General features: G+C 34.0%; 1 protein-coding gene across 2 annotated transcripts in view; it reads left to right on the forward strand.

The window, feature by feature from the left end:
- DIAPH2 (diaphanous related formin 2) overlaps nt 1-27,534 on the forward strand; it is an 834,932-nt gene that overhangs the window by 433,670 nt on the left and 373,728 nt on the right. For both annotated transcript variants that reach the window (XM_063083053.1, XM_063083052.1), the window contains one exon: nt 15,284-15,413. In XM_063083053.1, coding sequence (XP_062939123.1) covers nt 15,284-15,413 — 130 coding nt within the window. The remainder of the gene's footprint in view (nt 1-15,283; nt 15,414-27,534) is intronic.

Below are 27,534 nucleotides of genomic sequence, written 5' to 3' on the forward strand. Positions count from 1 at the left end.
AGATGGGAGAAAAGACCAAGTTTGTGATAAGCCAGTCATAGCAGGGTAAAGTTATATGAGCAAAAAAACAAATAACCCAGTTAAAAAATGTGCAAAGGAGCTGAATAGGCATTTTTCGAAGGAAGATATACAAATGGCCAACAGACACTTGAAAAAATGCTCAACATCACTCAGCATTTCGGAAATGCAAATCAAAACCACACTGAGATGCCATCTCACTCCAGTTAGGATGGCTAATATCCAAAAAAAAAAAGAGAATGATAAATGCTGGGAAGGTTGCAGAGAAAAAGAAACTCTCATGTGCTATTGGTGGGACTGCAAAATGGTGCAGCCTTTATGGAAAATGATATGGAGGTTCCTCAAACAATTACAGATAGATCTACCCTATGATCCAGCTATTCCACTGCTAGGAATATACCCAGAGGAATGGAGATCATCATGTTGAAGGGATACCTGCACTCCCATATTTATTGCAGCACTCTTTACAATAGCCAAGAGTTGGAACCAGCCCAAATGTCCATCACCAGATGAGTGGATAAGGAAACTGTGGTATATCTACACAGTGGAATATTACTCTGCTATAAAAAAGAATGAAATACCATTCGCAACAACATGGGTGGACTTAGAGAAAATTATATTAAGTGAAACAAGTCAGGCACGGAAAGAGAAATACCACATGTTCTCACTTATTTGTGGGAGCTAAAAATAAATAAATAAATATACAAACAAAGGGTGGGGGGAGAAGACACAGCAATCACCACAATTCCTTGAACTTGTTAAGTAAGACAAGTGAACAGATATGATGTAGTTGGGTGGGGGAAGGAGGGGGAGAAAGAGGAACAGGTAAAGGGACACAAAAATCAACTACAGTGTATATTGAGAAGTTAAAATAAAAAAATAAAGTTATATGATCATGTCAGGCACAGGAGTTAACAAGGTTTATAGATTACTTCTTCAAATTGTTATAATAATGAAAGGGTATGTCTCAGAATATCTTTTTTGAAAACTTTAGCTCTGATTTAAAGAAGCTAACTCACACCTTTATTCTCTTCCTTGCCTCTAAAAATATAGAGGTCCCATGAGCTTATTTAAAGATTTTTTTTTCTAAGTTGAAATATTCATTAATTTACATTCATTGGTGCAAATTAGTCAGCTAATACTTTAAATGTAACACTTGTTTGTTGTCTCACAATTTGATTACATCTGTTTAGATATTGTCACATTTATAGCACCATAGTTTAGGTTGTGTGAAAACTTCATTATACTTCTGAATTTTGAACTTATTAAATTCTCTAGAGAACAGTAGTTTGTAAATGTAATTTAGTTGATGCAGACTTGATTAGTATTCCTTGTCAATACTAACTACTTTGGAGACTCATATTTTTTTTTCTGTTATACTTATTATGTTCTGGCACTTAACGTACACACACACACAGATACACACACACCAGGCCCTTAACTGTGATGATTAATATTGTGAAGCCTATATCTCTTAGTTTAACTTGCGTGTTACAGTTATAACTGCTTTGTAGATGTCTAGGTAATTCGCTGTGAGGGGTATATATATGTATATATGACACTTTTTCCTTGTGTACTAGTTATTGTAATCCCCTATGCAAACACATGACCTTTTTGATATGGAAGAGATTCCAGTTTTTAACAGTTTTGTATTAGGGGAAGGACCAAGGAAAATGAATTAAAAGCCAAAAATGGTGTGTGTGCACATGGGTGTGGAGTGAGAGTGACAGAGAGAGGCAAACAGAGACAGAGAGACTGAGAGACAGAGTGAGAGAGAAGGAGAATGAAAGAGTGAGAAGAATTGGGTGGTTTTCAGAATTGTATGATCGGAAACAGGACTAAGTTAAACGTTTCTTCTTATACATAAATTAACAGACTTGTAAACTGAAAAATAACAGTTGACAGATAATAAGTATTAAAAAGCCAACAATATATATTTGTATATAGAACTGTAGTGAAGGGTGTAATTTGTTTTCTGTAGAGGACTCATGTATGGCTTAGGTTTTGACTCATTAAATACAGACACGTTTCAAGGAAACAAAAAATGAATACAGCTGTATTTCCTTTTAATTTAAAACGAATGTTATCCTCATATACTAATACAAAAAGCACATTCAAAATAACACTGTGCCATCACTGTACTTGTTGAAGTTACTGGGACTAAACAATTATGTATATCGTTAACGGTTCTGTTGGACAGTCTAGCTGGTAGAGATGAATAACTCTCTAGTTTACAAATACACCTTTTCTTTAGTTCTTGATGAGTTCCCCATATATCAGTGATGGCAATAAACATTTTCAGCACTGGAGCAGACAAAAAAAAATGATGATTTATGGGACTAGCTGTAGGTCTTCCTTGGTTCGCCACTAAGACCGTTTCCATAGAGGATTTAAATGAACCCAGCTGGCTTAGTATTCTGTGAATTGCTGTAGTCATTTTCTGAGTTTAATCTTATGACTGATTTTGTAATTCTCACAGTGGGGGAAAGTTGACAACATGAACAGCATTTAGTGAATATAATTAGTAAGTTTGGAAACAAATAGCTTTTTATTCTATAAAAGCTCTGTTCAAAGGAGATTTCTACCCTGTATGAGACTGTTGTTCAAAATGTGTGGCTACTGTGACTGAATGTTACCAGTCATCATACAAACTGGTTGTCCTGTCAACCGAAGCCATCCTAATGAAGGCAGTGCAAAACCTTAACAAGGAGAGCTGAGGACCATGGAAGGAGGTTTATAAAGTGGCAGTTAGGACTAAAATAAAGCTCTGTGGTAATTTTAGTGATTCTAAAAATTATTTATATGCACTTAATTCCTTTTTAGTTAGTACTGGGGCAGCAAGTTGGCTACATTTATTGAGCCTTTACTCTCTGTGGAACCCTGCGCTAGACGTTTTGCAGGGATAAAGAAAAATAAAACATACGTCTCCAGTCCTTGAAGAGCTTATGAGCTAGTTGCCAGATATAGAACATTGCAATACTAAAGCAAGAGACAGAGAGACGTGTGTGTGGGGAGAGGTGAATGGATTTTATATAATTGCACACATGAAAAATAAATTATGTTGCTCATAAACACTGACTAACTAACTACAAGACAATAAAGTACTCTGTTAGATGATGTCTCACACTGTAAGCTGCTCCATTCCTTTGCAAAGGAAAAGAACATTACAGACCCCACTCACCACATGTACTTTGCTTCTCTCCCCCAGTCTCTTCAGTTTTGCTTTTCCTGATTTCTATCATGGGGACAAGCACAAAGCCTTGCTGTTCATGCTTTTCTATTCTTTTCTTTCTTTTTTTTCATTTTAAATCTAGATTCTCAGAATACTCTCCTCCCTTTTATGCTACAATGAGAGTATCTTTAAAACTGCTTCTCAAGTTCCTACCTACTTTCTCTATATAATTGTTAGTATTTTTTCAATTTTGGATAAAGTTAATCAGTGCCTGTTCAAAAACAGTAATGGTACTGTTGTATGACTGTTATATGTCCGCACTCCTCCTGATTCACTAATTAGGCACAAAAATTAAATAATATTTCTTTTAGCAGAAGGATGTCATGAGATTTTCTAGAGAAGTTAAATAAGAATGAAGAAAGTTGCTATTTAGTGCTCAGTATGAGGGATCACTCTAGGATTCAAGCAACCTGGTATGAGGAGACATATAAGCTATTCAGAGGCTGACTGTTTAGAGAAAGGAGCTCAATCTTCAAATTGAAGCAAGCAGCTAGACACACATATTAAAGCAGAATACAGCTGTCCCTGGTATCTGCAGAGGATTGGTTCCAGGACACACCGTGGATACCCAAATCCACAGATGCGCAGGTCCCTAATATAAAATGGTGCAGTATTTGCATATAATTTACACACATCCTCCTGTATACTTTAAATTATCTCTAGATTACTTAGAATACCTAATCCAATGCCTACACTTCACTTCATTTGTGTGGATTCAAAGTAGAACTCAGAACACAGCAAATTCTACTTTTGCTTTTTGGAACTTTGTGGAATTTTTTTCTCTGAGTATTTTCAATCTGTGGTAGGTTGAATCCACTGATGCAGAATCCATGGATATGGAGGGCCAACTGTACATTACTTGGAAACCTGTGCTGAGGGAAATGGAAAGTATTATAAGCTGTATTCAAAGACTTGGGGAAAGATGAAGATGCTTAATTCCAAGGATTTTTCCATCAATCACTGCCTGGCCTTTAAGATCCCTTATGCTTCCAAATTTCAGCTCTCATGAAGTGTATGAGAAAGGTGAGGGTACTCGTTGGCTTCTTAAAGCATCTCCTGAGGATATTTGTTTGTCGTGTTGTTATTTTATCAGGAGTAAAATGTGTTCATGGTCAAGAGAGACTTGAATCTAACCTATAATTACTTAAAGTAACTTTACTAAGGTATAATTGACATATATTAAAATCTACTCATTTTAGGTGTGCAGTTTGATAACTTTGGTATTTGTATATAGCTTGGAACCTCCACCATAATCAACCAGTGTAGTTTCCTCACGCTCCTGTGCAGTCAATCCCCATTTCCAGCTGTAAGCAACTACTTATTTTCTTTTAATCACCATAGTTCAGCCTTCATATGAATGGAATTATACAGTAATGGTGTCTTCGTGTTATTTTGTATTGTGTGTGACTTCTTTTACTTAGTATAATGTGTTGCATGTATTGGCAGTTTATTTTTATGGCCGAGTAGTATTCCATTGTGTGGCTGTACCACATTTTGTTTATCCATTCATCAGCTGATGGACATTTGTTTTGTTTCTCCTTCTTGGCTATTACAAATAATGTTGGTATCAACATTTATGGACAAACATAAATTCATTTATCTTAGGTAAATACCTAAGAGTGGGAATCCTAGGTCATAGGGAAAGTATAGGTTTAATTTTAAAAGATACAGTTTTCCAAAGTGTCTGTACCATTTTGTATTCATACTTATGATTTAATTAAACCAAAATGGTATACCATTTTATACCCATGAGATTGGCAAACATTTTAAATTCTGATAATATCAAGTGGAGGTAAGACTAAGGTACAAAGGGAACTACTGGTGAGACTATAACTTGGTATATCCATTTTGGAAAACAATTTGGTGCTATCTAGAAATGTGGAAGATACAGTACCCAGAAATGCCACTCCTAGCATATTCTGTAGGTAAACTTTTATGTAAGGACTCTGGAGACATATACAAGAGTGATCACATCATCAAAGGATACTATCAACAGAGTAAAAAGGCAACCCACAGAATGGGAGAAGATATTTGTAAACCATTTACTGGATAAGAGATTACTATCCAGAGTATATAAAGAACTCCTGCAACTCAACAACAATAAAACAAGCAACTGAGTTAAAAAATGGGCACAGGACTTTAATAGATATTTCTCCAAAGAAGATATACAGATGTCTAGTGAGCATATGAAAAGATGTTCAACATCATAATAATTAAGGAAATACCAATCAAAACTATAATGAGATACCATTTCACACCCATTAGGATGGCTACTACCAAAAATAAAAACAAAAAAGCAGAAAACGACAAGAATTGGCAAAGATGTGGAGAAACTGGAGCCTTTGTGCATTACTGGTGGGAATGTAAAATCATGCAGCTGCTGTAGGAAACAGTATGGCTGTTATTACAAAAAATTAAATATAGAACTACTGTATGATCCAGAAATCCCACTTCTGGGTATATACATAAAAGAATTGAAAGGGACTCAAAAAGATGTTTATTCACCAATATTAATAAACAGCACTATTCATAATAGTCAAAAGGTGAAAACAACCCAAATGTCCATTGAGGAATGAATGGATACACAAAATGTGCATGTATGTATAATGGAATATTATTCAGCCTTAAAAAAGAATGAAGTTCTTGTTCATGACACAACATAGATGAGCCTTGAAGATGTAATGCTAAGTGAAATAAGCCAGACAAAGGACAAATACTGTATGATTCCACTTACATGAGATATCTAGAATAGTCAAATTCATAGAGACAAAAAGTAGAGTAGTGGTTTGCAGGGGTTGTGAGAGGAGTTAGTGTTTAATGGATACAGTTTCAGTATGCGATGATGAAAAGGTTCTAGAAATGGATAGTGGTGATGGTTGCACAACAGTATGAATGTACTTAATGCCACAGAACTGTGCACTTAAAAATGGTTAAAACACTAAATTTATTTTATGTATATTTTGTTACAGTAAAAAAGAATGTTCACAGCATCATTATCTGTAATAATATCATAAATAATGATTCTCACACACACACACAAAAATGGAACAAATAATGGAAATGTTCAATAGGTGAATATAACCAAAATTTGTTATACAGTATTCATTTGTCATACAATATTCAATAGACAGCAGTGAAAATGAATGACTATAACTAGAAGCGTCAACATAGTTAAGTAACTCACTCCTAAACAGCCGCTTCTCAATGCTACATTCTAGTTATGCTTTCTCAACATAGCATGCCTTGGACCTTCGAAGTTCTTAAATAGCTAAAACTACTAATGTTAAACCTTCAAATGCCATTTATTTACAGTGTATGTACATAGCAAATCAGTTTTATGCACCCTTCTGGTGGTGATGATAAACTTTGAAGCTATGTACAGCGGGAAAAAAAAAACTTATTCCACCCACTTTCAAACCTTATACATATAAAACAGTTTCGTTAATTAAAATGCTCAGGACAATAAAAGCTAAAAGTTTTAGTTAAATGCTTAAACCATGTCTGAGTGTAACCATTAACATCATGCTTGTAACTTGTTTCTATACCAGTTTAAAATAATTTGATTTTTGTTAAAACTATTCACAGAAGAATTTCTATTTGGTAAGCCTACTGTGGATGGGTTGATTAATTGAAAGCCCTTGAAAGTACCAGACCAGCTTTTCATTGTAAAGTATAGACATTTTATTGATTCATTCTGGCCTTTCCTAAAATGAGTACAAGTGTTGTCCTGGCTACCACAGGCTGATGCACGTGGAGGGCATTCTCCTTGAATAAGTGGCGCTAGAAGGGAAAGTGCTGAGAGGTGGAGCAGGAAGGGCAGGAGTGCGGAATTCATCTTCTCTGAGAAACTAACATCACGAACGCCTTCCTGGGCCTGAAGGTGGCAATTGAGATGAATCCTTATTCCATTTAATGTTGTCATGGTTTCAAGTCTTAAGCTCTCCTTTCACAGATTGCTACCATAAATTAAGCTAACAAGTGTAAAACTCTTAAATTGCTTGACTTTTATACAATTGATATCATCTGTTCCCTTTTTGTTGGAAATGCCATTATAATACCAAAATCAAGAGTGTGAAAAAGGGACAATCAGGCCTACATAAAGAATTAAGACATCTTCCCACTGTAAATTACATTTGGCTGAGTTAGTGTCAGCCCTGGTCATGTAGTGCCCAGAAAAGCGTTTTTGGTGACAGGTTTAGAAATAAAGCCAGGAAAGCATGTATTAAACCTGTCTGATCAGAGCTACAGAGCTAATGTCTTTATGGTAACTGCAATCCTTAAAAATACATTATCTTTCTCAGTGTTGTAGCGGTGTGTGGTGGTTTTGAAGAAAGCAATAATTTGTAAACAACCCTTGGCAGAGAGCACAGAACTTAATTTTGTTTAAATAAAGGAGACTAACATTAGAATTCACGTGCTGTAACAAGACTGGCAAGCAGTAGTAGTTGTTTTGATATATGCACTGGAGCATTCATGATTGTTTAAATATTAACTGTTCCATGAATATACAAATATAATAGGGGAAAAAGAAGCCATGATTAGGGAAATTTTTTACTGAAAGAAATAAAGTTGAATTATCTGATTGTATTGGTAGTTTGGATGGTTTTATTCCAATGACTCAACGAGAGTCCTTCATTGCATTTCAGTATCCCATTTCTTTTCAAGGACAATCAGATATAGAAATGTGTGTTGTGTGGTGTTATATGTTAGGACTATTTCCTTGACACAGAGGGATTAGGCAATTTTTTTTTTCTGAGTGTAGGACCTATTGAGAAGTTTACTGAGTTTCATGTGGCCATTTATATAAATACCTGGGGAAAGGGGGGAGATCTGAAAGGGTTTCCTTCAGATACAGTCTATAGACATGGACTTTTATCTCACATTAAAGTTTTAATATACTTTAAAGATTGGCCTGCATAAATGCGTCCAGAAATGTTTCCTTAAGTGATATCCACACTGCTTTACCACTTCATTTCTTATATTCTTTATGTGAAAATCAGTTTTTGTCTCTGATCAATATATATTCTACATCAATTCATGCAAGAAAACCCGGTGCTCCTCTCATACATTCTTGCTTCTTTCCAGAAGAGAACCATTCTCATGCGGCAGTTTGGATATTTGCTCCTTTACTCCTTCTGATACTTGTCTGTGCCACTCTGCAATTGAGGTGTATGATTGCTCTTGGACAGGGGCATAACGTTCACTGCTTTGTTCCTATATAATGTATGGTACCGCATGAACCGAGCTAGCTACATTCTTACTCCTGGCCTTCAACCTAAATGGGCATGCAGACACAGGAAACTCAGTGTCAGCATATGCCAGTGTCATGGATGGGGATGATGCTTCTCCTCCCTTTGCTCTCTTTACATACACCCACTGTAGTCTGATTTCATACGAGTAAACTCTGTTTGGCTTAGGAGTCAAGGCATTAGGCTCCTTAGGGCCAAAACACATTAGCCCTGACATCTGGACAGGTGAAATACATTCGCAATCCAAGAACTTTTATGGTAAGCATTGATAACTGATGTCTGCAACTTAAACTTTCTTCTGATTTAAACTTCCTGGGTAAATATGTGAGCAACAATTCAGATTTGCCAATAAGAAGTGAACTTGCAGCTTGAGTTACAGTCGGAAGGCACGAATGATCTGCTAGGTTTTCTAGTCCGTCACTCTGAGAGTACATAGTAGACAACACACACTATAGCGTCATTTAAGTGTATTTTCAGTACAGTTTTAGGTGAAGGATGAGGGACTGTTTAGAAGATTTATGAACAATGTATCCGGAATCGTCACAGCATGGAGCATACTGTTTGGCTCATCTGCTCTTGGATAAGTAGATGGTAAATTATGATACAAATCAGGCTCATTTTTTATGTGAATTAATCAAGAACATTCAGAGCGATTCTGCCCTTCAAATGCCACAAATTGCTAGGCAGTTCCTCTCTAGTTTTAAATTGACACTGAGCTTTGAAAACATTGACATTTCAACTTGTTATATTTTAAAGTAATTATGAGAGGATGCTGGCAAGCTGTAGACAATTGCCAAGCACCTTGTCACCTGGAAATTTCCTTCAAAGTTGTCTAGTGGCTCTCAAACTTTGGCATGCGTCAGAATCACCTGGAGGTGGTATCAGATTTTTTTTCCTAATGTGTTAAAACACAAATTGCTAGATCACATACTCAGAGTTTCTGATTCAGTGGATTTGGGGTGGAGGCCCCAAATTTGCATTTCTAACAAGTTCCCAGGTGATGCTGATATGGCTGGCCCAGGGACAGTGGTTTTAGAACCAAAGAAGTAGTCAAAGCCCATAAATTCTTGATTTTTCATTTTTATTTCTTGGGAGAATGAATTTCTTGCCTGATTCCCTCAGGCCTAATTATGCTGAACTTAATTCGGGACAATAGTTATAATAACTTTTGTCACTAGCTTCACTGTTTTCCAGCTCCTGGCCCTGCTGCCCCCTCTATTAAATATCTGGTTATTATCTGCAGTCAATATTTTGAATAAATTATCCTTACACATTACCTCCTCTTTCTGGCTATCCATTCCTTTTAATTTTGCCTACTTGGCACTGTATTGAAACAGTGCTTGAAGGTCACTAAAGATTTATCTAATCATCGAATCAGCCCTAATTATCTTTGGCCTATCTGTAGCATTTATTCATTCAACATTTACTGAACAAAATTGATATAGTTCTCCTTTTTATGGAGTTCACAATCTGGTGGGTGAGACTGACTTTTTAAACAAAATCATATATTGAAGAATAAATGCTATATCTAGAGGATGTATAAATCACTATGAGAAAACAAAAACAGAATTTATTCTATTCAGGGAAGTTGGGAGAGGATTATTACTGGCAACCACCACTCTCCCTGAATGATTCTTCCCCTTCCCCCACACTCGTTGTTCATCACCAATGACACTTAATTCAATCCAGTAATATGTATTAAACACTCAATATGCATAAGTTACCATGCTGTGTTGTGGCACCAACATTTATTAGCTGTGTGAATTAGGTCAAACTGTGTGCTCTATCTTATCTATAAAATGAGTAATGAATGGCTAATTCATTGAATTATTTTGAGGATTTTTTTTTAAGTGATACGTACGAAGCACTTATCAAAGTGCCTGGTTCATCGGTACATGATAGATGGGTCACAAATGTTGGTTCACCTTCCCCTTAAAGGATAAGTAGGATACTACCATGCATTCTGAGGTCAGGAGGAATATAAGCAAATGGGTGGAAATCTTCACCCATTTGTGCAGTCAACAAATACGTATTGAATGCCTGTTACATACCACCCATTGTGTTAGATGCTGAGTGTATAAAAGCGAACAAAGCAGACCAAAAAAGCCCTGTACTTGTGTCCAGCATAGCTGAAATGGAAGTGGGGGCTGGAAAAAGACCACCTATTTGTCATAATTGCCTGCCAGTTTGAAACATTGAAGTGGACACTGTATGTGAGGTTTTTTAAAAAATAAATGCTGCAAGACAGATTAAGCAGTTTGTCTTCCAGACCAACTAAGATATTTCTCAGCTTGGCAAGGCAGGTGCTTAGCAATGTTTGTCCATGCTTTGAAGGGAATATTATGATTCTAAAAAAGCCCATGCATACTCTGTCTTCAGGCTTTTCTGATTTCATCAACGCAGACATAAAGACCCTGTACTTGTGTCCAGCATAGCTGAAGTGGAGATGGTGGGTGGGAAAGGTCAATATCTAGAGGTAAGATCACAGTGGTAGTGGGGCCAGATCACAGAGGGACTCTTAGGTTATGGTGATGACTCACTTTGCCTAAAGATGGGAAGCTAAGGTAGGGTCTCATCACTTCCAATCTGGATGATGATAGTGGTTATGATAATACATTATCTTATGCAATTATACAAAACATGTCTATGAGCATACATACTTATCTAATGCCCATTTTGTAGATAAGAAAACTGAGACAGGGAGTGCACTCCAGCCATTGTAATCAGAGGGTGCACAGCAGGAGGCAGCTTGGAAAGGTAGACTCAGCTCAGGAAGGGCCTTGTATGCAAAATCAAGATATTTGTCCACTTCCAGAAGATGATAGGAGGCTTTGCAATGGAAATTTCGAATGGATTCTAATTATCATGAAAAAATTAAACATTTGAAAAATAATGTCAATGTGAAGAGGTTAAATTAACTGCAGTTGTTTAGTTTAGAGAACAGAAGGGAAATTTCACTCTGTAAGAGGCTGTTGTACAGAGGATAGTGACCAGTTATTTTCAGTTCCCACTGAAGACAAAGCAAGAAGAAATAGGCTTAAATCTCAGCAGAAGGGAAAATTACCTACAGAAGCGGTCCTTCACAGAAAGATTGAGTGTGACTGACGTAGATCATTCAAATGTTGTCTTAGGCTCTCTGGCCATGTGCTAGTTTCTGTGTACTCAAACAGCCCAATTTCAAAGACATGGCAAGACTGAAAATTTTTCAGGCTTGAATGAAATGAGGGTATTTGGAATAAAGAAATATTTTATGTGTCAATTAGTTATTCAGATATTTTGTTATCTGCCTAACTAAAGTTTTATAAATATATTTGAACATGTAAAATATAGATATTATTGTCTTTCGTAATATAGCATTAGTATTTATTAGAAAAAAGGAGAAATGATCAGAATTAGCTATCGAAATAGGTGTTGTCCTATTAAAGGTATTTTGTATTCATGTACAATTTCAGAGAGTTATTAAAGATTAGGTAGATAAAATTAATTTAAATTCAGTTATTAATCTTTATGTATAACATTTATTGGTCAGGTGATTACAATTAAAATCGCTATATGGTTTATTAACTGATGGTCCTTTGTCAGTTAATACAGTGACTCACTATCTTATTATGACTTAGCTTATTGAGATGATATAAAACTTTTGTAGCTTTTTCAAATATTCCAATTTTTGGAACTGCTGTTTGTGTTTTTATTGTTCGAAGATACATACAAGACAGAGGATTGTAGAGAGGTCATTTTGTTCATCCTTTTGCATTTTATAAAAAGAAGTAATAGATCTGTCACATGGCCCTGCCTCACTGAGGCTGGTGAGAGGAAGAGCAGGAAAGCACAGGCAGGGATGCTTCTGTAACCACCACTGACACTTAGGCAATCTGAGCAAGTGTTATTTGGATATTTGATAGTAATGCAAAATTTTAACGTGATTTCAACCCAAACACTTTAGAGGTGATTTTGTATGTACTCAGATTTGATTACTTTTGTTCAACCTCAAGAGATGTATATATCCAAACAGTACACTTGTAAAAGCAAATTATTGGATAAATGTCATTAATCAGAAGAATTGATGAAAGCGAATGTTCTTAGTTGCCTTCTGTGCTGACACTGAACGACACAATAGGGCCTGAGAGAGACAGTGGCTGATATGGTGAATAGTGTAGACTTGGTAAGAGAGACTGAAGACGTGATAATACAAAGTAAATACACTTCAACAAGTGATAATTCTTTTCTACTATATTTTAATATTATACATTTATTTTAAAATAATTGGTCTAAGGGTCATATACATCGAGAAAGATTAAAAAGACCACCTATTTGTCATGATTCCCTGCCAGTTTGAAACGTTAAAATGGACTCGGTGTGTGAGGTTTTTTAAAAAATAAATGCTGCAATAGAGATTAAGCAGTTTATCTTCCAGACCAACTAAGATATTTCTCAGCTTGACAAGGCAAGTGCTTAGCCATGTTTGTCCATGCTTTGAAGGGAATATTTTAATTCTAAAAAAACACATATATATACTCTGTCTACAGGTCTTTCTGATTTCCATAATAAATATTTAGCAAAGATGCTAAAATATTTATTTAACTGAAATGTTATGCCTTACCTTTTTAAAATGTAGCCATTGACTCAATAAAATTTTGTAACAGAAATTAAATTGTTAATGGACCTGATGTTGAATAAATATTTATTAATAAAAACAATTTCTGAAAATTAAATGCTTATCAGTAAGCATGGCCAAAAGCTGAAATTTTTTAATGCAAAACAATGTAATACCTGTGAGAAAGAAAAAGAACATTAGCCATAAAATTGACATATAAGCACAGTGTTATTTTTGTATTTCTTTTTACTTTCCAGTGTTAGCCATGTGCATTTTTAAAAAACTGTAATATACTTGTACAATTTGATGTCTGAAAAACTAGGTGGGTTTTTGTTGTTTTGTATCATGTTCTTTGTTTTGTTTTTTTCAATTTTTGTTTTTGTCATCATAGAATTCATAAAATAGGGATCAATTTCCTTTCCTTTAGGAAGATGTATCTGCAATTTTCCCTAAGTACCTAATGTTTTTAGGAATTTAGGATTTAGGAGGTTAGTTAATTTGTAAGAAAAAAAGTTTAATTTCCTAATTATTTGGAATGTCCAGCATACTCTCAAAATGTTGCACTTTGTGAACGTGTGACAGTAATCCCAGGTAAAGACCTCTCTTTAGGAACTTGAGCCTCCCATTGATTCCTCTACAGCTGCTAGCCTTGCTTAAGACAGATTACCCTTGAGGTTTGTGTTGTTTTTTGTTCTTATAGCTTGTCCTTGAATTGTGTCACCTTGCAGTGCTTAAAAGTGGTTAGCGTATGAGCATAATAATGCAAAATTTTAAATATTTTACCTGTGTGGGATAAGGTAATCCCAGAATTTTTCTTTTTAATTGAAACATAATTCATTTTACATATTTGTGGGGTACAGAGTTGCATATCAATACGTGTGTACAATGTGTGATGATCAAATCAGGATAATTAGCATATTACAGAACATATAATCATTCTTTGTGTCTATTAGCCAATTTCTCACTAACCTCCCAGCCCCTCCCTTTTTCCCACCTCCAGTAACCACAGTTCTGATCTATTCCAAAAATTCTAGAAGTATGACTACTTGAACTATCAATATCATGCCTCCTGTTTTGTTTTTGTTTTTGGAGCTCTGAGACTAATACTTCTTTTAGGTTGTTCACATTATTAGGATGCAAACAGTTGTTAAAAGCTGTAGAACAAAACAGATTCAATATGGGCCTGATTTATTAAATGCTATATATTTTTTTCTTGCTTAGTCACTAAAACAATAAGGATTAATTTACTCTTTAATTACCTAAATACCCTCTGCAGCCTTTTCATAAACCTGTTTGTGAAGAATATTCATTTTTTCTAAACAGAGTAATCCGTAAAGCTAAAAACCCTGAATCAGTATGAACATCGGTGGAGAAACCCATCATCTAAGGATTATAGAATTAAAACATCCAGGAGAATGAAAAATACTTTATACTTGATGCTGTATTTATGCTTTGTTTCTAAGTAAATCCTTGATTGAATTTGCAGCTTAGTCTTGTGTGAGAGTTATATTAAAGAAAACACTAGATTTTCATCATATATTTTCTGTGTCCTATACTTTAAAGATTTTTATCATTCTAACTGTAGCATCTCTTTTCTAGTGTCTCTGAAAAGGAAATACAATATGTAAGCAAACAAAATTTTTCATATTATCACAGTTGTGTGGTCAGATTCCTTTTATAACTCATGATAAGAACAACCTTGAGAATTCTTTTCTGATGGCCCGTGCAAGGGTAAAATGTGCTTACTCTTTTACATTAATCTACATCAGTGATGGGTAGAAATAAATATTGCCTCACAAATGAATCCAGCTTTCCAGAATATCTTTTTGTGATAAAGCAAAGAACAGAATGCTGATAATCATAAGCACACATTGACATGAAAAGAATAATTCAGTTTGCCATAATGATTCAGACATTTTTGAAAATATAGTTTAAGGTTTAATTTGGCACTTTTATTGGTCATTTTTCTCACTTTTAAAATGTGGAGCTCATTTTAAATTCCAGAGCATTGCTACTAGGCTCCATTAACAACCTACTCCAAACATGTTTTTTTTTTTTTAATTTTAAATGAGTTATAGTGAATTGAATTCATTTATTCAGTTGTCTGACTCGTTTAAGAAAAAAGTCTGTATAGTACTTAAGTTACTAAAAAAAATTACTAAAAAATGTGTTGCTGTTGTTTCTTTCCAGATCAGAGATACTAAATCAGCAGATCAGAAAACAACCCTTTTGCATTTTATTGCTGAAATTTGTGAGGAAAAATACAGGGATATCCTGAAATTTCCTGAAGAACTGGAACATGTAGAAAGTGCAAGCAAAGGTAATTGATTTGTAACTGCTTTGAGACTATTCCTTGCCTATATATTCTATTTGAAATGGTAAGATTAAAGAATCTCTAAACATTATTAATCATAAAAGCCTTTTTTGTTTGTTTAGTGATATAAGAAAGGCAGGAAGATAGTTTCCATTAGCTTATATTTGTCAGTGTAGTTTTAATAACCTGTTTTTGTCTTCATTTTTTAACTGCTAGGTTATTGATTGTTTCATATCTCTGATCAGACAATATGTTCATTTTTTTACTTGATAAACATTTATGTGTATATTGTTTGCAAAGGAGCCATGCTATGGGGCTTTTGGTGATATCGAAATGATTGTAAGACAGTTCTTGCTATGGGGCTTTTGGTGATATCGAAATGATTGTAAGACAGTTCTTGCTTGAGTGTGTTTAAAATCTAGAAGGTGAGAAGACACACACACACACACACACGCACACGCACGCGCGCACACACACACACACACACACACACACACACGACCTTATAAAACAAGGATGAATGTGAGGAGTGCTGCATGAAACAATAATGTCCTGTAGTTAAATGAGAGAGAAAGTACTTTTGAATGGTTGACAAGAGAAGACTTCCTGAAAGAGGCCAAAAGGTGAAATATGAGGATAGGGTTTTGCAGATATGGAAGAGGTCTTGATTGCCAGAGAGAAAACAGCATGAGCAAGGCACAGTGGCAATGTTTTAGGACAGGTGAAAGGGAGAGTTGGCTATAAGGCTGGAGCAGTAAGGTAGCACCTCAGATATCTTGATGTCAGGCTAAGGAGTCTAGTCTTGATGTTGTTGGAAATAAGGCATCAATGAAGGGATACAATGAGCAAGATTTGGCACCAGTGAGGAACGGAAAAGAGGAAACAAAAATGCCTCCAAGATTTTAAGTCACAGTAATTAGCTTAGTCAGTTAATGGGCATTGTTTACTCTTGCAAAAGGTTGAAAAGTGAAAGAATGGAGAAAGAATCAAAGAAACATTTTCTGAAGGTGAGATTATATATGTGGAGAATTACATTTTCCCTTTTAGGTAAGAGAAGTGTGCCATAAATCTTATATTTGAAATTACACAGTAGTAATTCCATTCTCTAACTCTGAGGACTATCAGTAAGAACTTGAAAGCATATATGTTTCCTAAGTTTATTACAAACCATATAAACCTGTTAGTGTTCTTTGAACGAAAAACAAAGTGAGTCCATAAAACCCAGAGTATTGTTTGTGTAACATTGTGCAATGGTCATCTCTGCTAGTCTAGTATTGTCAATCAAATCCTCAACATATTTCTTTAATTTTATCCAGTGTGTCTCGTTTTGTGGTCCAAGGACCAGAATAACACTAGAAGATAAACTATGATGCCATAGTACTATTTATTTTCCTTGTTTTAAGAAAACTTTTTAATATGATGGAAAATCACACTCACTACAACTGTAATAACAGCTTTCTGTCAATTGCTTTTCTAAGGATCTTCCATATCTTGGCCCTTGGATTTAAAAATATAGCATTGTGACTAGAAGCATATTTACTAACTTGTGACTAACGTAATATAATAGCGACATTTAGAACATTTGTATTATTATTTGAAATATGTAAAATGCCACAAATTAGACCAGTTCTAAAATTAGATCATTTTGGTGCTGTTATTACTTTTCGATTGTCCTCTACCAGAATTGTTTTCTAAATTTTGTTTGTTCAATATGTAGAATCAATTTTTAAAAGATTTTGGAAGGAAGTATATTAAGAATATATTTAAATAAAATGTATTGTCAATTTTACAATGATGACTTTTAATTCTTATGTTGAGGATACTTTATATGAATATATCTGATAAATACATATTTCTAGTAAAAATATTCTGGAGTGACTGAAATGAAATGTGGAATGAAGCCTGCATTAGCTTTGATTTTTAAGACTAAATGCCTGTTGAGATATATATATATATCTGTGTGTATCTATATAGATGTTATATATAACTTTCAGTATTTAACTATATACAGGGTGTCTTCAAAAAGTTTATGGAAAGATTCATATTATCTTTTAATTTTGTTTTTCCATGAGCTTTTTGAAGTACTTTCATATGTAAGAATATTTGTATGTATATTGTTTATATAGCAAAAAACTCATAGAGCTGATAAATGAATTCAGTAAAGTTTCAGGATACAAAGTCAAAGTACAAAAATGAGTAGCATTTTTATACCCCAACAACAAACTAACAGAAAAATAAAGAAAGCAAGCCCATTTACAATAGCTACCAAAAAAATAAAATACCTAGGAATAAATTTAATCAAGGAGGTGAAATATCTCTGCAATGAGAACTACAAATCACTGATGAAAGAAATTAAAGAGGACACAAAAAGATGGAAAGACACTCCATTTTCATGGATTGGAAGAATTAACATTGTGAAAATATCCATATTACTCAAAGCAATCTACAGATTCAGTGCAATCCCTATCAAAATACCAATGACATTCTTCACAGAAATAGAAAAAACAATCCTAAAATTCATATGGAACAACAAAAAACTCTGAATAGCCAAAGCAATCATGAGCAGAAAGAACAAAATGAGAGGCGTAATACTCCCTGACTTCAAATTTTACGACAAAGACATAGTAACCAAAACAGCATGGTACTGGCATAAAAACAGACACACAGACCAATGGAACAGAATAGAGAATCTGGAAATCAGTCCACGTACTTACAGCCAGTTGATCATCAACAAAGGCACCAAGAACATACACTGTGGAAAGAGCAGCCTCTTCAGAGAATGGTGCTAGGAAAACTGGATATCCATGTGCAGAAGAATGTGTACTGAAATCAACTCAAAATGGATTAAAGACTTAAATATAAGACCTGAACTTTAAAATTCCTAGAAGAAAACATAGGGGAAACACTTTAGGATGTAGGACTGGGCAAAAACTTTATGAATAAGACCCTGAAAGCACAGGCAGCAAAAGGAAAAATAAACAAATAGTATTATATTAAACTAAAAAGCTTCTTCACAGCAAAAGAAACACTTAACAAAGTGAAAAGACAACCTATAGAGTGGGAGAAAATATTTGCAAACTATACATCCAACAGGGGATTAATATCAAAAATATACAAGGAACTCAAACAACAGTAAAAAATAAACCAAAACAAATAGTCTAATTTAAAAATGGGCAAAGGAGCTGAATAGACATTTCTTAATAGAAGACATACAAATAGCCAACAGGTACATGAAAAAAAGCTTAACATCACTAATCATCAGGGAAATACAAATCAAAACCACATTGAGACATCATCTCATCCCAGTTAGACTGGCTATTATCAGGAAGACAGAGAATAACAAATGCTGGCAAGGATGTGGAGTAAAGTGCAGCCATTATGGAAAACAGTATGGAGGTTCCTCAAACAACTACAGACAGAACTATCATATGATCCAGCAATTCCACTACTGGGGATATACCCAAAGGAATGGAAATCATCATGTCAAAGGGATACCTGCACTCCCACATTGCAGCTCTATTTACAACCTAAATGTCCATCGTTGGACAACTGGATAAGAGAAATGTGGTATATATACACCATGGAATACTACTCTGCCATAAAAAAGAATGAAATTCTCCCATTTGCAGCAACATAGATGAGCTTGGAGAAAATTATGTTAAGTGATATAAGCCAGGCACAGAAAGAGAAATACCACATGTCCTCACTCTTAATTGGGAGCTAAAAAATAAATAAATAAATTTTAAAAAGAAAGAAAGAAAGAAACAGTAATCACAATAATATGTTGAACTTTCAGAAGGAGAGAACAGAACTATGATTACTAGAGATGGGGGAGGGGGAGGGGGTTAGTGAGAAATTGGTGAATGGACACAAGGAATGATTACGTTTTATAATGATGAACATGTTAATTATCCTGATTTGATCATCACACATTGTACACAGGTATTGATATTCAACTTTGTATCCCACAAATATGTATAATCAATTATGCTTTAAAAAAAAGACAAACACAAAATTTTAAATAGACTTTTATTAAACTTAGCTATCAAAAAGTAAAACAAAAATTGTTTCAGTTAAAAATAAATCAAATATTTTAGAAAAGCAAAATAGTGTTTATATATATGTTTTATATAATTATGTGTGTAGAGACATTATATCATATCATATACTTTTAGCCACTACTGCTACTGATCATGGTAGATGATAGAGCACAGCCTTTTGAGTTAGATGTCATAACTTTCTTATACAAGCTCTACTACTTAATAGTGCTGTGACCTTGAACTAGTAATTTAAACTACAAAATTTTGTTTCCTCATCTGTAAGAGAGAAATGATAGTAACAATAAGATTAAATAAGTTAACATATTCAAACCGTTCAGTAAAATGCTTGACACACAGTAAGTATGCAGCTGTTGCCATACCACTGCTGTAGTAGTAATAATACTACTAGTAGTAGTAATAATTGATGTACTACTTAGACTTATAGTTGTTTTTATGATCTTATTAGAAGGGAATAATCATAAGGCTATCTTAGAGTTCTTTCAGTCTCAGATAAGTGTGTTTTGTATTCAGTTCTATTTGTTTGTCTCCTATGCCTGGGCTTTTGGTAAAACCTTTCATATTTTTCTTGTATAGTATCACCAACTTCTTTCTCCCTATCCATTTCAAGAGCAGAATATCTGTTGTATTTTGATTGTTTCTGCTTTTGTGTATTCTTCCTGCCAGTGTATTCAAAAGAATGTTGCTGAAAATCCTCTTCCTATCTCACTGTTTTGGCCATAGCAATCTCCATTCTCAAGTTATTTTGACCAGTTCTTTTTTTTTTCCCGCTATGAAATTCAAATTCAGAGTTCTCAACTCAAAAAATTCTTAAGCATATTCCGCCTGCTTGCATCCCTCTTTCATTTCCTCCTAGTTCTCATTTCAGTGTACCCAGACGTATATTCTCTGGAGCCATTTTTATTCCTTTGTAATAATCCTGTCTCTGTGTATGATTTCATGCTGCATCCCCTGCCTGGAAATCTCACCTGCCCTGTCCTCTAAGACAACTGACTATCATTTGTCAAATCACTGTTCAGAATCCATTTTCTTTCTTTCTTTTATTTATTTATTTTTTAATGTTTTTTTGGTTGTGTTTTACTAAAGCATTAGGAGAAAATACTGTTGAATTTAGTTTGCAAGAAGAAACATGGTGAAAGTTCAAGCCAATTACTTTTATTTATAGTTAAACACTTTTCCTTGATATATGAGTCTAACTTATCTTGTTTGCTTAATATACATTTCAGTTCTGTTTGAAGCACATTCTGTTGCCATCAGTACTGTGTATAACATGCAGTTTCATATTATACCAGCAAAAAATCAAAGTGGGTCAACACTATATAATTCATTTTATTTGAGGATGGATTATCTCCTTGTGAAATGATCCCCTTCTCTTCAAAAACAAAACAAAAAAAATATTTTTTTTAACTGGAGGGATATAGATAAGACAAAACAAATTTAGTTAATGATTGAATTATAAAACTCAAATTTAAAGAACAACTGTAAGACTACCAATACCCTTTTCTTTGCTTTTGGTTTACTAGAACCCAAGTACCTACTCTGAAAGAGTAAGGATTTTTTTGGACTGGTCTAGCAAATTAATTTATTTTACTTCAGTTATAGCCCTCATAATTACTGACAAAGGAAAAAAATCACCTTGAAATGAAAGGAAAACAAAAGGAAAGAGGTATGTGGGTTCCATGGAAAAAATCTATTTCATAATAACCTTTATTCCTTGTAAAGTTAAGCTTCTAAAATTGTGGGCTTTTTGGAAGGTGCAAAGGTATGGTAATAAACTTAGCATATTTTCCTAGAACTCTGTAACTCAAAGATATTGGGGAAAATCACATCATTTTTACATTAAAACATATATATATTATGGAGTAGAATGTGCAGAATTCACATGAATTTTTTTTAAAAATGGATGACTTCAAAGAAATTTCACACTTGGAGCAGATCCCTAGGAGTACATGTTCAATCTTCTCTTCCATTAGATCCCTAATCTTTGGTGGGAAAAGTTTATGAAGCATTACCTGAAGAATGAGAGTGTGGTATTGGTTTGGTTTGGGTTCCTCTCTTTGTTTATTTATTTATTTAGTTAGTTAGTTAGTTAGTTATTATTGTGAGGAGAAGGGGAGGCAAGTAGGCAGGGTGAGAGGAAGGAGAGTTCATCACTTTCTTCTAAACAGATATTCTCATGGCGCTGATGAAGTTCAGAAGCAAACTGTATAATGTAACTTTATTACCAGTAACATTAATAAAATAACATTGCTCTAGTCATTTTATTCTATGTTAAGTGATAAATCTGCAGGTCCTTTCATTCATGTTTGACATACCAGTGAGTCTTTAGAGAAAACAAATGGCCACTACAGAGACTCTGATGCCTTTAAAGTGTTGAAAATACTTTTGATAAACCACAATTACCTTTATTCCAATAATTAATTTTAAAGATTATATATGTGTGTGTGTATAAATAAATTTTTATGTAATATATATATATTATATAAAACATTGCTGGTTTACTAGACATATTTGATAAATCCTTTATTATTATTATTTTTCTCCTGTAGCTATCACTTACTTCAACTTTTGGCTTTAAGGATTTTTACAGTTTGATTTAAAACCTTTACTGTTTTATAGGTCAGCTCCAGGGATTAAACCAAAAGGGTTGGTAAAGTTTAATTAAAACTATTCCATTCGGTAGGGGAAAAATTATATTAATGTGTTTGAAGGCACTATTAATCCTAAGGTTTTGCATAAATCCAAAATGGGTTTTACTTCAGTGAAATTAGTGCCATCCTACAAGATAGAAGCTTGTTAAGTTTCCTGTGAACAGAGTTAATTTCTTATGAATTAAATAAATTATTTAAAATTTTAATAACCAACTCTACCTTTTGATATCTGCCATGCTTCCATGTCATATTAGTAACTGGTTAGCTATTTATTCATTCTGACTTCTTCACAGGATTAATAATGATAAAAGTTCAAATTAAAGGAAATGTTGTAAGGAAAAATAAATGAACTAAAGAAGGAAAAAGAAAATAAAAGAGTAAAAAAGTTGAGGGAATGAAAACAAAACAAAACACTTTCAGAAACTCCAGAATTGATAGAACGTTCAGAGATTATCTAGTCCCTGCTGAAAGGGACCCAAGATGGCATTTAGTCCAAATTCATCATTTTACAGTTGAGGAAAATGAGATCCAGAATGATGAAGGACTTGCCCAAGATCACACAGCTGGATGGTAGAGTCAATGTACGTTTGCAGACCTTGTCTAGAGTTATTTCATTATATATATTTCAGCTACAGTTTTACTTCCTTTGTGGTCTAAAATATGCAACAGAGATTCATGCTTATATATTAGAAAACATATAGAAAGTAAATGCTGACCAAATAAAAAAACTTACTGGAAATATAAATGCTACTTCCTCTATGTAGTTGTCCATAATCCCTTTAACCCCATTTTGGCAGAATTAACCTATCCTTCTTCTGTGTTATAGCAGCACTTTAAGCTTAATAGTTATATAGCACATATGACATTTGCATTTTTTCTTTGTATGCTTCTATCTCTACCTCCTAGAATGAGTTCCTTAGTGGCAAGGACTATGTCCTACTTGTCCTTACAATCTCAGTGTCAGCACAACATCTCAGACAGGAGGAAGTACTCAATAAGTGCTTATTAAGTTGAATAATTGTGTATCATTTTAGTACAGCAGGCATATTTCAAAATAAGACATTGTGCAGAGTGGAGAAATAGAATAGCAACCTGAAAATTACTGTTCCTGTAAATAAGGGAAGAGAAACCGGGTAAGTTAGAATAAGGAGGACACTAGACTTAACAGTGTTTCCTGGCTCATATTTTACTCTTTCAAGGAAAAAGTTAAAATTGGAAACAATCAAGTTAATAATAGAGAAGACCTAAGCTTATGGAGGTCACCAAATCATGAAGGTTTCTAGTGAACAGTAAGGACTAAGTCTCATAGAACCTAATGGGAGCCGACTGTCTCAGTGCAATATGTAACTAACGGCTGAAACGTTTGCTAACTTTTCTTCTAAAGCCTGAAAAAATTACTTTCCTATTGTCTATTGTTAGTTTTACTTATAAAAGTCTTTGAGATTTTTCTATAATATATGGAACAAAATCCTACTGTTTTTAGAGCATTTAACTTATACTGACTTATAGGACCTAAGATGTAAGAAAGTGTTAAATTGTAGGATTTCCTAACAGATTTAAACTTTGAGTTATAGTCTGAGTTTTTAGAAGCACAGAATGATAATATACCAGTGTGGCAAAATGTCAGTAGAATTGACTTTACTTAAATGTTAGCAATCTGAGTAAAGCTGAGGACACGTACCACTATATCATTTTAATAAAAAGGTTAAATCGTTCAGCTTCCTTTGGACTGTTTTGTATATACTGTTTAAAATAAGAAACACTTTTTGCTGAATGAATTGCATTCTATCATATCAACACCATAAATATGTCATAAAATTTAATGGAGTATCATTAAGTTTTAGGGTATCAAATACATACTCATTTATTTACATAAAATTTTTCAGTTTTTTATAATTTTTTCTTCCTTACTGTCCCCTAATTTTTAAAAGCAAACTAAGTGTCTTTAAAATAAGAGAAATAATAAGAGGTTCAAAATATGCATTTTCAAAGAAATTTTTGGTATAGCAGGAACACTTAATATGAGATCTACCCTCTAAGAAATTTTTAAATGTGTAATACATTATTGTTGATTATAGGTGCAGTGTTGTACAGCAGATCTATAGAGATTATTTATCAGTTAAAAAAGATGAATAAGCTCTAGAAAATAATTTTAATGTGAAATGTCAAAAGGACTTAGGAAAGAAAGTCATATTTTCTTCTTGCTGGTCAGTAATCTAGTCATTACCGTCCACGGCTTTCAATTAATAACATGTAAACCCTCTAATTCATTTTCCTTTCTAGAGGAAACTATAGGGTGAAAACATTAATGTCTTCAGGTAGCAGTGAAAGGAGGCAGAGATCATGGCCATTTGGATTTGAGTCAATTGTTTCAACCTAAATCAATGATTTCTTATGGACTTATATATGCATTTGTCAGGGTACCATAGCTTTTGCCTCCCAGAATCTTTTTTGTCTGGAGAATAGTATGCATAGCTTATCTGTATCAGACTGTTACCCTACCTATCTCAGAGCCCTGGTTCTGTGCTTTTTCCCAACTGAGATGCCACCCCCCTTTCTCAGTCCTTTTGAGTCCCTTGTATCTTTTTGAAGGCCCAGCTTAAATCCCACCCCTCTATAAAAAGGCTTCCCCAACAGTTCAAGTTTTCAATGGTTTCTCACTTCCCTCCTCTACCATAGTACTTATTTGAAACTCTTTGTTTGGTACCTGATCCTGTATTCTCTTGCATTACAATATGAGGGTTTCTGTGTTATGGCTGCATCCTGGCATGATGCTTTCTTAATAATGTATGATATTATTAGTTTGCTTTTTCAGGGGAAAACAGAACTCAGTGTTGCCATAGTAGATTCAGTTCAGTGAATGCTTATTAAATATGAACCTGATCCTAGCTGCTGTCTTTATTTAACCTCACAATGAAAGTTTCTGGGTACTTGGATTAACTAAAATATATGTGCAGGTATTTAATTTCAATATCTTACCCATTAAGCAACAAGTAGAAAACCAGTTCTTTAAAGAGTACTCTTTAAAAGTGGTTGTTTAAGGCAAAAATACTCCATGGTGTTAGGAATCATTATGTAGTTACTGTTGAGGTGGGTTAGTGACTGGAAGGGAGTATGTAAGGGCTTCTGGGGTGCTGGTCATGTTTTATTTCTTGATCCGAAGGCTGGTTACGTGGATGTGTTTAGTTTGTGAAAATTCATTTAGCTGGTCACTTACATGCACTTTTCTAAATGTGTGTTATACTTCAACAAATGATTTTTTAAGAGCCAGTCATTCAATTTTTTAAAATGTGTAATGATATTTTATTATAAATTATTAATACAATATATAAAATTATACATATAATTATATATATATTAATAGTTATTATCTGACATGATTATAAATCATTTTTGTTTTCCAGCAAGTTGTATGTAACTTAAGGATTTTTGTCAAAGCATCTTTTAGTCTAAGAGTGGATGAGTGCACTTTCTTTAAAAACAAACAAACAAACAAACAAAAAACAGAGAAAAGGACCCACGAACCAGATTATATACTATGTGAAGATCAGGGTGATCTTTACTGTAGCTGTTATCAATAGTGTGCTGTCTTGTATATCACTGAATCCTAACATGTCCTCAGCACATACTGAGTTAACATTTTCACGAAGAACCTGTCACTGCTGTCATTTTTTAATTTTTGTATCTTTGTTTCAGCGTCAGGAAATAGGGAATGTGGGAATATTGGTCAGTTTCATCTCATTGTGGATTCAAGCTAGTTAGTTAAAAAGTGAATATTCATACATCAAGTGTTCTAATTTGATAGACTCCTGAAGTAAAACACATAGGGACATGTTTGATGCAAGAGGTTAAAGGACTGATGTTGAGTAAAATTGTCAAGGTGGAGAGGGGAGAGTAAGGGAAGAAGGAAGAATGACAGTAATAAAGAAATAACTAGCTTTTTGCTGCCACAGCAGAGTCATAAGAAAAGGTGGATTGTGCCCTGAGTGGAAACTCCTTCTACCAAAATAGGTGGAAACCCGCAATCAACTTGATTACCATTACTGCACTTTTCACCACTACCAGTCCCTCGGATGTATTCATCAATGAGGATAAGGCTGGCTTAGAAATGTAGTGGTTAGGGATATGCAGAGAGTACCAGAACAGTATCAGAGCTACCTGAGCAATTGCCTCTATTCTCCGCTTTTTACACATTTCAAACATGGCTCAAACATAAGAACCAAGTCATAGGCAGTACCACTGCTATTGTGATTTCTTGAAACTAACTGGGATCTTTTGCTGGAATTTGGGTCCTATGAGTTGATGAGGCAAATTTAGTAAATAGCATATATAACATTTCCTTGTGCCAATTTTCTGTGACCCAGATACCTTAGCAATATTTCCACGTAAAACAGTCAGAAGGAACTTGCATTTTTATTTGAAGATTTATTGAAGTAGTAAGGAGAAAACCCTGACTCCTATTAGAAGCTAATAGCTCTGTGGCAAAGGGTTCTTGTATAGTCATATCTGAAAGAAACGTGTAGTAGAAATAATATGTCCAGGGATGAGAATCATAACATACGCATTCTAGTTTCAGCTTTGTCACCAGCTACTTGTTTTATCATAGTTTGGTCACCTAACCTCTCAGTGCCTGTTTCCTCATTTACACAACAGTATTTCTTAATTTGAAAAATAGAGATGGTAATATTTAGCCTACTTATCCCTCAAGGTGTTTGTGATAATAAAATTAGATATTAAATGTGGAAATGCCTTAAGAAAAAGATGTTATATATAAAAATAATGGATTATTATTCAAGGATATTAATTCTAGTTGATTTTGATCAGGTTTTTCTTTATGGTCAGTCCCATTTTTAAAATGAAGGTCAAAATTCAGTTATAAATTATAAAGCTTTCTGAAATAATGTATGATGTCATTAATTTTATTATTATTCTTTACACATCCTTATACTCTTGTCGATTATGGAGCTTTTAGACATAAGAATCTACAAACATAATCAAAGGCTTATCTTAACTTGAATGTCATCTCTACACTTCGATGGAAAAATTATTGTCCCACATTCAAGGGTTGATTGTAAAAGTTCCAATATCCTATTTTGTTAGGTTATCTTTGTCCATAGCATGTATAAACATGGAAGAAAAGAAAAAGCATATCGTATTTACTTGGATAATATAAGTAATTGATTATGAAAGTTTAGGGGAAAATAAAAAGGTGTGAATTTAAAAGATTATTATAATAACTACTGCAAATGATAATAAAGCCCTTTCTTTTATGTGTATTTTAAAGGAGTGAATTTTGCTTGCATTTGTAGCAGAAAACCCAAAGCTAATGTTTATGCCGTTTCTTAACTTAATTATGCATTTTCTGATACTTAATAGTGATAATAATAGCCACTACCATTTATAAAGAGCTTACTAAGT

The sequence above is a fragment of the Cynocephalus volans genome, chromosome X (genome assembly GCF_027409185.1).
Source record: "Cynocephalus volans isolate mCynVol1 chromosome X, mCynVol1.pri, whole genome shotgun sequence".
Classification (NCBI taxonomy): Eukaryota; Metazoa; Chordata; class Mammalia; order Dermoptera; family Cynocephalidae; genus Cynocephalus; species Cynocephalus volans.